The 12,580-nt window shown below is 33.6% G+C and overlaps 1 protein-coding gene across 2 annotated transcripts in view; it reads right to left on the bottom strand.

Annotated features, from left to right (window-relative positions):
- The window catches only part of N (neurogenic locus Notch protein), a 132,834-nt gene extending 122,094 nt beyond the window's left edge, over positions 1-10,740 (bottom strand). For both annotated transcript variants that reach the window (XM_066296677.1, XM_066296678.1), the window contains exon 1: positions 10,346-10,740. In XM_066296677.1, coding sequence (XP_066152774.1) covers positions 10,346-10,436 — 91 coding nt within the window. In that variant the 5' untranslated portion in view covers positions 10,437-10,740. The remainder of the gene's footprint in view (positions 1-10,345) is intronic.
- Between the last annotated feature and the right edge of the window lie 1,840 nt (positions 10,741-12,580).

The raw sequence follows: 12,580 nt of genomic DNA, 5'->3' as shown, positions 1-12,580 counted from the left end.
ACACCCAGAAGCGAAATTTTACAAATTGCTCGTAGCAATCCAGGTATTAACACGAAAATTATTGTTTTTCAAATGAAAAATTAAGATATTAGTAAGTTTAACTATACCAAATATAAAACAGTAAACATGTGTGTTTTGAAACTACATTCTCGACTAAATAAAAAATGGAAGCCACGAATTGTAAAAAATGTACATAGACAACTAATTTGAATAACTAAACAAATGCAAAATTGGCGTGTGCACAAGTTGGGGGGGCACATGACCCCCCATATTCCCCATTGTTCTCCTATTTTTTTACATAAATCATAGGAATGTGCGCTTAAGCGAACTATACATCAGTACAAAATATCGTTAAATTATGTTTAAAATAACATCCAAGTTATTAACAAAAGTATTTTTTTTACTAACTTCAACACCCTGTGTAATGTGTATAAACCGCCAAAAAAAGTCCCATTAGGAAATTCTAATTATGTTCACATAAGGAATCTTCGGTTAGCGAATTGGCCTACTAATACGAGACACCTTGTATGTATGCTTCTCATAATGGTCCAAATGAAAACCTTCAGGTAAAAATCAGGTCTGCACCGGCTTCTCAAAAGGATCAGATTTATACTCTACGTATCCTTTCCTTTACCGTCTCATTTTAAGTTCGTAAAAACTTCTCTTCTAAAATAGGTAGGTAGCAGCTTCTTACTTGAAAACCGTCTAAGCTGGTGGTATGAAACTTAAGGGCCAAATAACTATTCTCTTGACTAACTTATCTATACCAATTACCAGGGCTCCAAGGAAATTACTTGCTTTCTGGAAAAGTTCATGAAAAATTAAATCCCTACCTACGGCAATAATTTCGTTGTCGCCACATTTAAGAAGTAATACTTTTCTAATGATATTGCAAGAGGATTCGAGATGCCAGAACAAAATCTCTAAGGACCAGATGTTATTAATTTCCCAGTCTAGTGCATGCACAAGTAGGTAAATATACAGTCTACCATATATTTTTATACCCACCGAAATTATAGAGGGAAGGTAGCGGAGTCGAAAGGCCGGAGGGCCATGTCACCCTTACGAAAATTTGATCGCGTAACTCCGATCTTTACAGAGTTGCAACATGTATTTATAATAGTGGTTACGCACAAAATTGTCAAGATGCAAAAAGTATTCACAAACAAATATTCAACCGAAGTGTGTGTATATCAACAAATATTGACAATCAATCATTTCATTTAACTTGGTGCATATTTAAATAATTCTCCATCAATTAAACGAGAACGCCCGCTTAAGAGATTCATGGCTGTCGATATCGTCAATTCATTGCATTCTCAAGCTTTCTCTTAAAGAACACGCCTTTTCTACTGATACCGGTGATACCACTTGTCAGATTCTAACGCTAGAGACATCTAAACGCACTTAATTCGATATAAATTCTCCCTAAATCATGGAAAAACTGCTTTCTAAATCATTAGATGGAAACTGTTGCTTGTGTGTAAACAGTGTACCTAATCACCGATCAGCAAAGATCTCTCCTGCTGTTTCACACACTACCAAGCGGAAACCGACTTAAGTTACACTTAGTAGAGCGAATCATTCGCCTATATGTTTAGTTTGCCCAATTTACGTAATCAGCTTAATAAAAAACGGCAATTTACAATTTACTGTATGGCTATATCAAGTAGGAATGATGAATTCTTAGCATTACAATAACATAGTATTCCACGGAGCCGAGCGTTCGCTATGACTTTCACTAAAACAAGGTAAAGAAGGCAACCCCTGTTCTGAAATATTGTAGGGCGACTCGTTCTATGGGTATAGTTGGGTCGTACTTTAGTGGCCAGGTGTGCTTATGCGGGATATTCAGAACCAGATTTTGAAATATTTTTCGGAGTGTTAGTTATCATTTATACGTGTTTCAGTTCCGTGATGTTAATTCCATAATTTGAAACATACGTTAATGAAATATGAAAAATAATAACAACTTTCCAGCTAATTAACACCAAAGGACTGAATTGAAATGGATGAATTAAACAAACTTAATATCAGGTGTGAAAAAAAAAACAAATACTCAGAAGTTCTCATTTTCCCGTATATGGCACGGCAAATCTTACACTTATACTGTATTTAGAATTTTTTGTTGAAATAGAGAAATACGAAAGTACAGTATGCTCGGCGAGATTGCTTGGGGATCGTCGAGATGGAAATTTGCATTAAAACTGGAAATTGGGTCGTTCTCTCAAAGTGGTTGTTCCACACCAAGATTTTGAAAATTCTCACGTCCTCGAAATTCATTTTCGCAATGAGTCGAGTATCTCCTCGATGACCGCGGTCCATTGAAATTTAGAGTTTCGATAAATTGTCCTTTATATCTATATTCGTCTGCATCGGCCAATTCGCATTTTTGACTTTTACCAAGAAAAGTATTTAGATTGAAATTCAAGACATGAATGCAAAAAACCTTTCACTTCAACTTAGATCAGTGATATGTTACGGCGTTTGAAAATGCGAAAAGCCCCATACTTCAAACGTCTATATTTTGAAATCAATGCAATATCGACCAGCATATGCTATATGAAATATTTTAGAACTGCCGAATCTACTTGTACACTTTTACATTTTTTAATAGCCGTTTGTAAGCAATATTTTCATTTAAAATTTAAAAAAAAACTGAGTATAGTCAACTCTATGACTGTCTTTTTCTACATATTCATGGCTAATCTGCGACTGAAAGGTCGAATACGGATATTGTACCTTTAAATTAACCATATGAGAGGTAATGACGCGACTTTATTTTTCTCCCACGTGGTATTTATCAATATCAATATTTTCAATCGAGTTAATTTCAAATCAATTTGGTACCATCGATGATTGATACGCGGAGCTGTAAAATAACAGAACGCGTATTTATCATCGAAAACTTGACACACTTGGCTAAACGGCCGAATACGTCTCGATACGCATTGGAAGCTTCGAAAGCTGCAACTTTATTTACTTTAGAATGCTATCGAATAAGAGACAAGGATAGGCGACTGAACTGTGAATAGTCATGGCTTTTTCGGGTTCTATCAACATTGCTTTGATCTGACACTAGCACAAAGTACCGCGGCCGAGTGAATTTTCTATTATCCGGCGGTAAAACAGAGCTTTGTTAAAGGAGATTTTATTGGCTGGCGCAATGAGGCCGCTGAGAGCTGAAACTTGGCGTCCAAATTTCGCACCTTACGTCACACCGGCTAGACGGACGAATTTTAACGTTACACTGTCCGTCTTGTTCTGTATTGCTTTTGAGTGGTGTGAACGTGCGTGCACGAAATTCGAACAATGGATCAAAGCTAGTTGTGAAGAGGTTTTATTAAGAATAATTGATTTTCTTTCGAAGAAGTTATGGAAGTGTAAATATACGCGAACCTGAAGAAAAGGATTACAGCGATAATACACAAGTCAATATGAGAGGCACAAGTTTAAATAAAAGAAATCAGAGCTATATTCTTACAAATCCATAATCCATACCCCACCACAAATTGGATTAAGTTTAGAATTGACTATGCCATCTTAAGAGATTAGAAAAGCGAGAAAGAGGTCTGTAGTCATTGACATGGAGAGACGCTAATGAGGCGGATGGTATGACCTTCTGACTATGAAATAAAGTCTTTGGATGTCAAAGGAACAAATGCGCCTAAAAAAATTGTTTAAGAATTTTTTTACTTAAAATGACAAGAAAACATCTCTAGGACATTTTAAGAAAGCTGTGAAACCGATTTCGGGTTTCATCCTGTATTACTTCTTGCTAAAAATGCCATGGCGTCAGGTCGACAGGAGCGTGCAAGTAGTGGCGACGCTCGGATTGGAAAAATACAACCATCTACTTCTTCTCCACTGAGATGTTCAAATTGACATTTTGCCGATATAGGAGGATTTGTCAAGGGGAGATCCGCTTGAAAGGTGTTTAGGAGATCGTTCGCAGATCGCCAATGAAAGATTGAATGCTTACATTTGACGTTTCCCTATCCAAAACTTTAAATGCGTTTTTTACGAAATCCGAAATTTTGCACGCACTACAGGATAAATCGAAAACTATTCTATAGAGAGAATGTTCCTTTATTCGTGGGCCTTTGCACGAATCCCTGTAATGTTTGTTGTTTAAAGCTATAGAAAAATTATCAACAGTAATTTTTAAGGAAAACGTTAACTTTTCTTAAACATGGCCTTTTTTGGAATTTTCATGACTTTTAGGTACATGCAAAACATGTTTCAATAAATTAACGAAATGTTTTTTGGTAGATCTGTTACAGACGATTTCCCCCACCTCCACAGAGTATTGCAAATGTTTCACATGTATATTTCAAGCCGCCGTTGTTGCGCGATTAATAAGAATGTAGAAAAAAGTATTTTGTACTTTTTATAATCAACAATACCTATATAAAAAAAAATACTAAAAAAACGAGCGTTTTATATGTATTTCTCCCTTTAACGGAATAAGTCAACTTCTCAAATGAGGAAAGAAAGTACCCATGAAGATCGGTAACTGGAAAATATAGAAATATAATAGTAGTGTATTGGGCAAAAATAAGCATATACTTATACACAGACATACAGAGGTAATACAGAGTGCTTGTGAGATGTCGAATTTCGACATTTTATTTTTAATATTATTACATGCTGGTGCACGTGACAACATTATTGCCAAGAACTAAATGATATAAACAAATTAGACCAAGCAAAACTTACTTTTCATATTGTCAGTACCACTTAACGGTGACTACGAACCTGGCCATTATATTTTTTTCCGGCCGGCACCACCGAGGGCACCACTGGAATGTAATTAAATCCACACTTGCGAACTTATATCTGCAAAGTTGGATTTTTAACGTTGCGATAAAGTCGTCAATCTTTGGAAAACTGTCGAATACCGTTGAAATATATCAACATGCAACCAATCACTTTTAAAGTAGCCGTTACCTATGAAATGAGCTTAACACTCAGCTTAACAATTACTGCGTTCGTTTATTGCTCATCGATCACTTGGAGCGCTCGGTGTGCCGTTCGTTTAGCTTATTGTTTCCGAGTGTTCGGCAAACGATTCGCTTTGATCAGAGCTTGAGAAGAGAACAGACTTAACGTGTAAAAAAGTGACAACGCAACTTAATGAAAAACTGAAATATCGAACAAAATAAACAAAAATTATCAATTAAAATATGGAATATATTCCGCAAGTAGCCTTACAAAAAGGGTTGTTGTAATGCAACTGTCGATTTCAAAAAATGGAATTTAAGTTATTGGTCATTAAAATACACTACTGTAAGCGAATTCCGTAAAATTCCATTTCTTCCTAATCGCTGCTTTCAAAGACAAGGCAATTTCCAAATTTGATTAGAAAGTAGGAAATGGCTACTTACTGCTGTCAAAATGCTCCTTTAAAAGAATGATTATTAGTATTTAATTTTTATGCTCGACAACTTAATTTTAAAGTGACAATTTCAATGAAAGAACCCCTCGACAGGGTTTATTAAACCCGCAACTTATTTTTAATTGAATGGCGTAACCTAACATGAACATTCCATAATCAGTGCTGATAAGCGACCGCGAATATCGAAGGGCGAATGGAACATCAGAACATTCAGACGATGACTCAAATTACAAATACATATCTTGTAAATTGTGCAACATTTCGTAACATAGTGGAGTAAACCCAAGATGGAATTTTGTTCGTTTAATTATTTTAGCAATTCTCCTATATGATGGCACTAAACAATCACGCCATCATTCACACTCCTTTGTCTGAATAAATTTATCTGGCACCACCACATTTTCTTTTCTTTTTTTGTCGCAATTTTCCATAAAAATAAACGAGATACTATCTACTATTAAATCTACCACTTCAGTACCGATCAACCGTCTTAAAAAAGAGGCGAAACAATTTTGAGTCAACCATTCCAAATGAGCATTCATGGCAGAGAAGACGACCACATTGTCCATGTGTATGCGACCATACTGAAAGTTAGTCCAAGCCTTTATGTAGGTAGTAGCATTAAAAATTAAACACGCTGTATCTTAGAAACGAAGCAATTTCGGATCTAACTTCATTCATTCTAAGTGCTTGTTTTTATGAGCTCTACATCCCCTGAAAGTTTGTCGGTATGTTTATGAAACACCCTGTATATGACCACTGTTTAGTAAAGCATGTCATTTTTATCACCAGGGAATTGTTTTTAAAATTAGATATTGTCAAATTTAATTGCGCGTTAAAGAATGAAATGTAGCCAAATTAACTTCCAAAGGAAAAAATACACATCATTTTAAAGCCTTCATCGCTGTTAATCATCTCCAGACTATTGAAATGCCATGGAACAAGATCGAGAAGAAGTTTCAAAACAAGAGAATAAAAAACATACCTTCAGGTGCACGAAGAGCCAAATTTGGTTTGTTTTAAACTGTATTCTGATCCGGTTACCGCGTCGATTTATTTTCTCTAATTTAGGCATTGAGATGAAAGCTGATCTTCTAATCTGATCCATTATGGTGAGTTGCGTTCACACTATTTAAATTTAATGACTGGTCGAATAGAGATGATACTTTGATTCTTAAGGTAAGTTTACAATTGCAAATGATAATGTAATAAACTTGAATGTAGTATGCCTAATAATCAAACATATACAAGTGAGCTGGAGATCCGTCTCCTGAATGAGGTTGGATGAATGCGCTTGGTAATGATAATAATTTTCTTCATATTGAAACACAGCAGAAAATGAAGTAATCAAAACAGGGGGGGGTATTCATTCACAAAACTTTCAAATTGAGGAGTTTGGATTATTTTAAAGGATATAACACACAACAAGCACAAAATTACATCTTTCAAAAGGACAACTCGAAATTGAAAATAATTTCTTTGGTTGCCACGTTATAGAGCGGGGAGTATACCAAGTTATCATGACCAACTACTCTTAGAAACTTTATATCATTTTCGACCGATAAGCACTTTCAAATGTCAAATTGACACCCATTGACAATCATATATTTTTATTTGTCATTCAGCCACCAAAGTATGTTTGGGTTAAATTTTTCAGTACTTTCATTACATACTTGGCCTCACTATATTGATGAGGCCTTCATGGCAAGATAACATTTAAAGCCTAACTGAGAGTCTAATTACATTTATTACCAAATAAGTAGTTACAGCAGATTACCCATTACAAACCCAAAATTGTGTCGAAATATTAGTAATTTGCAGCTCTTAAGAACTATGTACGAAGATTTATTTATCTATATAATTTTCAGTATCCCAATGAGTTTATATACCTAATCAAATGGATCTCTGTTATCTTAATAAGTAAGTATCTAAGTATGTATCCTCTTTGTTAGTTTTAATCATTAAATTGTCCACAAACCACGAATATTTAATGCAATTTTTGAATACCTCTAAAACATTAGAGGAGACGTGTATTAAGAAAAGTAGTTCAGAATTAAAAGATAACCCCCACATTGATATTTTAAGTTTCTATCTTGTGAAACACTTTGAAATTTTTTTATGACTTACCCAGTACGAAAATTTATTTAGTATGCCAGTTTTGTTGCGGAGAGGGTTAAAAATACAAGTAATATTATTGCATAAACTTACTAACAATAACATTTTATGATAAATTTAATTTTAAAAAAATCCCATATGGTCAATACTTTTAGCCCATCTTATCAGTACATATAGTATTATTATGATTTTTTTCATTTTTTGCAAAAAATGTTTTTACTTGAAACATTTTTACTGACAAGAAAAAATTAGTTTTTAAAATAACATTGGGGTGCATTTTTAAAAACGAAGTTCATCTCAAAAAACAGGTGTAGGTGATTTTGGGAAAAAATTTACTGTATAACTAGAGCCCTCAAAAAAAAAAAAATTCAAACATTTTTTTGTAGATCTTCTCAATTTCAAGTTTTTTGCTTGTCCAATTTATCTAGAATCAGCCAGTATAGATAATCATCTGTTGAAATACTTCCCTCTCATCATACAACACCCTGCATAGCTAAGAAATGATTCATAATTATTCAAAACTGTTGGATATTAATATTGTTTATCTAGAATTTGTTTAAAATTATTGTAACTCCTCTTTTGCTGGAAAGGTGCCTTGGAAATATTTTGATTTACTTGTGACATTACCTACTATAAGGTCGTTTATACATCTGCAAACGCCTTTAAACTTATTTTTGTGAGTTTAGAATTAGTAGCTCTATATAAATTTATTAATTTCGTATGACATTTTCCAGTAGGTCAGTTTTCAATAGAGAATTCTATGGATCAAGTATGTTGATGGCAGTTGGTTTAGCGTGTTACCTATGATGGCATTAATTTTCCAAAAAGGACACATTGCATGGCTATTTCCGAATTAAGAGCCTAACCATAATTAAGTTATAAAGTGTATTTGTCGAAGCGGCGTACCATCAATGACCTGAAGGACAACATAATTTAAGAGATAAAACCACTATTGATGATCGATTTCGTGTGTGACAAAATATCGGAAAATTTATTACCGTACAATTCTTAGAATGTAAATACTGGAAAAAAGTACATTTATTAATGGCTATTTATATTATTCGTTATTGCTGATTATTTGATTATCTGTATAATAATTTATTTAGATCAAAGTCAGAATTCTTGTATAGCGTAAAATGTCACATGCTGGGACCAGAACCTGTATTAAAAAATTGATTACAAAATTTCAGTTTCGAATGTGTAAATTCAAGCAAGGGGGTCATTTCTACTTTTTTTTATTTACGTAAGTAACATTTTCAGAATGGCAATTACTCTCTTGGTTGCTGGGAATTAACGCGAACTGACACGTTTTTAAACATATAAACCTCTACTATTTACCAGGCTTATTTAGAAAAAGTTCATACCAAGGCTCAGTTCAAAGTTCAGTCCCATTACTGTCAATATATCAAGTTGATCCTTGAATTCTTTTTCCTATCAGGTTCAAATACTAGTCCTAGATATTTTTCAAAAAGGTCTAAAATATGGAATATTTGATACCAGTAATACATCAGTATAATGCAATATTTTAAATCCATTTCAAACATTTTAATTAAATGGTGGAAGCGCCCGGTCGAACCTGGAAAATCAGAATCCTCCATTCGCACCTGGCCGACCATAATAATTATTATTAATAAAAGAAAGCAATTGTACTTAATTATACTACTGGATGCTTTATTAAATATTAGTTTCATTCCCACGCTAGAACAGTAAATATCAAGATCCATTCAAATGTATAGCAGAAAAACTGCATAACTGTCAATTATCTGTGTTATTAATTTTCATTTGTCTAAGCATAAGCACATGAAAGCTAGATTAACAGTTACAAGCCTGGCAAACCCCTTTTTCTTGTCTTTTTTTGGCGAGTTGCATATTGACCTTTGTATTATTTATGATCAAACTAGAAACCTAAGTTTACTGGTATAGATCATTTATTTTTTTATAGAAAACAAAGATATATCTTTTAGTTTATACTTTACTTGACCTGAGATTTACCTCAAGATATTTTAGGAATATTTTGTACCATATATAATTGTTTCCCTTCTTAAATTTTCAATAATTTTGGAGGTACTAAAAAAATTTTCGAATTATATATTAATGAAATTTCAGAAAAAAAAGAGATTATGCAAATATTTCAAAATGTTTTATGAATTGCCAGAATTACTTAATTTGGGCATTATGGAAATTCTTCACAAAGGAACTTCCGAAAAAGACAATAGGTATATATCTAAACGGAGACCTACACATTTTGTGAAAAAAGACCTCAACTTTATCAAATGAGGAGTAATGCACTTCTTTTAGATGGAGTGGGATTTTAACATTAAAGAATGTTCCAAGGCGCAACTTTTCTTAAGCAATTGATAGCATGATAGTGATTCCAGACATTGGTAGAAAGGGTCTTGAATCATATAATCTTCTGAGAGATCTTTATACCTTTGACTGATTGCATGAAATAACCCTTAGATAACTTAATATAAATCAAAATGTTCCCCAATTTCATTACATAATGGTAAAGTGTAAAAAATTTCTAGCAGAGTTAACTCATCTCTCTCTCTCTGGTTCGCTCTTCTGTAATAATAAATAATAATGTTGATAAAACCACATATAACGACTAAATCGGGGTTAGATTTCAACGATCGCATCGCACGCCAACTGAGCGAGAACTTCGCCCTCCTGGTAGGATAGCTTACTCTACCTGTCTCTGGGCATTAATGGGTATATTACTAGACAGAAATACTTAAATTGTTTGACATCAACAATGGATAGTATCAAATAAAGACATCTATAATGACTGTCTTACTACAAAACTTAAAAAGTATAAATTTCAATGCACACCTGTTGTGGACTGGACAAAAAATCCAAAAATCGTCAAGAAAGTTATAATCCAAAGAAAATCTGCCTTCTTCTTGACGTTGTTAATCCACATTTTGCAAATGTTCCCCCCCTCATGGGGCACCAAGCATTTTCCTCTATTCTACTATCATAAAAAAATCCACTTTATATCCTGTGATGGTACAAACGGCCACTGAGAGTCTGAAGAAAGTCGTTTTGGCACTCTGTTTTACGCACTATACAACGCGACAAACCGAATCCGGTGTAGTCACACAACTCCGAACCCTTTCGGAGTGAAAAGACGAAAATTTCAATCAACAATCCGTAACAAAAGTCAAAATAAGATACATTTTTGATCAGCGCGCGCGTTGAAAAAGGTCACACGTACAATCGGTACAGCGTCGAAAGCACGATTGAAAGAAATAGAGGGGGGAGACAGTTGAAGCAGGCAACCAAAATGGCCGCCCAAGTGGCAGATATATTCCTACGCGCAAGACCGCCAGTTTTTGCTGGTATTCTATTGTTTATTAGAGATTTCACTTTATAATTCTGCATGAACTGACAACTGCATCCTAAAACTGACAAGTTCTCATTGACTTGAAAGCATGATAAAGCTTCAGAAAGATAGAAAAGCTCGTGAGAACTGTATTTGGGCTCTACTTTTCGTTGCCACATGTAGGAATGTTTTCCCTTCTTCAGACGAGTCGAACAATCGGCCAATGAAGAGGTGTTCTCGGTGAACTGAAGAACGCCAGAGGCAGTTTTCAGATGCGCTTGGCGACACACTGTGTTCAATATGGGATGATCTCGGTTCAACATTATTTGTGTGATTTGTGAAACTCTCTTAAAATTGTTAAAATTTAATTAGTCAATTTCAAATTTTCTTTTTTAAACTGCTAACTGGTCTGGTACCTTTTTTTACCATTGTCAGAATACCTATTGTATTGTTACTGATTGAAGAATAATATTAAAAGAGACATTCCACGGACCTTTTCTTTTCATTTATGCTCATCCACGAAACTTCCCATGTTTTTAACATTCTCGGCTTAGTCACAGCAGGTATCCGTACATTCAGAAAAAATTAGTATAGACAATACGTATTAAAGAGTATTTATTACCTTTAGTACTATACTAGTTAAATAAGTGCTAACTCGAACTAACAGTTTTTGTTGTCACTACAAAATAGTGCAAATAGAACAGTGCCATTTACAATAATACAAATCAACTGAACAACCATTATTGTAGTCATTTTTACGATTAAAAGATCTATAAATGCCAAACTTATGAAGTGCCTGCATGAATTTCATTATAAGTTCGAATTGAAAAATTTCATGTTAGTAAAATCTACTTTAAGGAGATTTAAGTTGAAAATTTTTCAAATAGTCAAATAATCATTAATGAATAGTAATGAATAATAATTTGCACAACAAGGGAAGAAAGTGCTAATTAATCCCCTTCTCTTGCGTCGGGCATCGACATTCGAGGAAGCAAACGGTACTTTCTTCCAAAGGTTCGCAGATATTTTTTTCTATAACCAATGTTTTGTTTTATAAGAAAAAAGTAGGTATTATGTGTCTTTATGATGGAAGGTGAATAATACTTTTGCACTCTTAGAAGCAAAAATATATTTTTTTGTTTAAATGATAAAATAAAGTTTTATTTTATTTGAAAGCAATAGGAAAAATAATTTTAAGTGGATATTTAACTAAAATACACAAGGTATCTGAAAGAAAAAGATCCGAAACAAACATGCTTATGCTGAATATTTTGTCAAGAAAACGTTAAAACCTGTCAAATTTGAGATAGAATGAAAAGTTGTCATTCAATATCAAACATGTCCTTTTTCATATCGAAGTTGGAGCAGTTTGATATACAGTGTGACCCACATAAGAGCGGGACACCCCTCAGCCAAGTTGACCAAAAATCTTTATTAATAAAGATGTGGACGATTCAGTAAATTTAAAATTTGATTGTTCAATAACTTTTTTATTAATCAATATTTTTCAACGAAATTTGAGATACAACTATTTTGAAATATTCTAAAGATATTATTATAGTTAAATTTGAAATAAAAAAATCCCTAATGCCTTTTCTTGAATTTTCGGCATGAAAAAGAAGCAAAGTGGGTCTTGGATTTTAAGTGAGCACAACAAGAACTTCTCACAAACTAGAGTTTTTGATGCTTTACAACATGTAAAAAAAATAATCAAAATCGGACCACAAATAAAAATTTTACAG

This window comes from Euwallacea fornicatus, chromosome 26 (assembly GCF_040115645.1).
Source record: "Euwallacea fornicatus isolate EFF26 chromosome 26, ASM4011564v1, whole genome shotgun sequence".
Taxonomy (NCBI): domain Eukaryota; kingdom Metazoa; phylum Arthropoda; class Insecta; order Coleoptera; family Curculionidae; genus Euwallacea; species Euwallacea fornicatus.
Note: the sequence above shows the minus strand (reverse complement) of the source record. Positions and strands in the feature narration are given on the sequence as shown.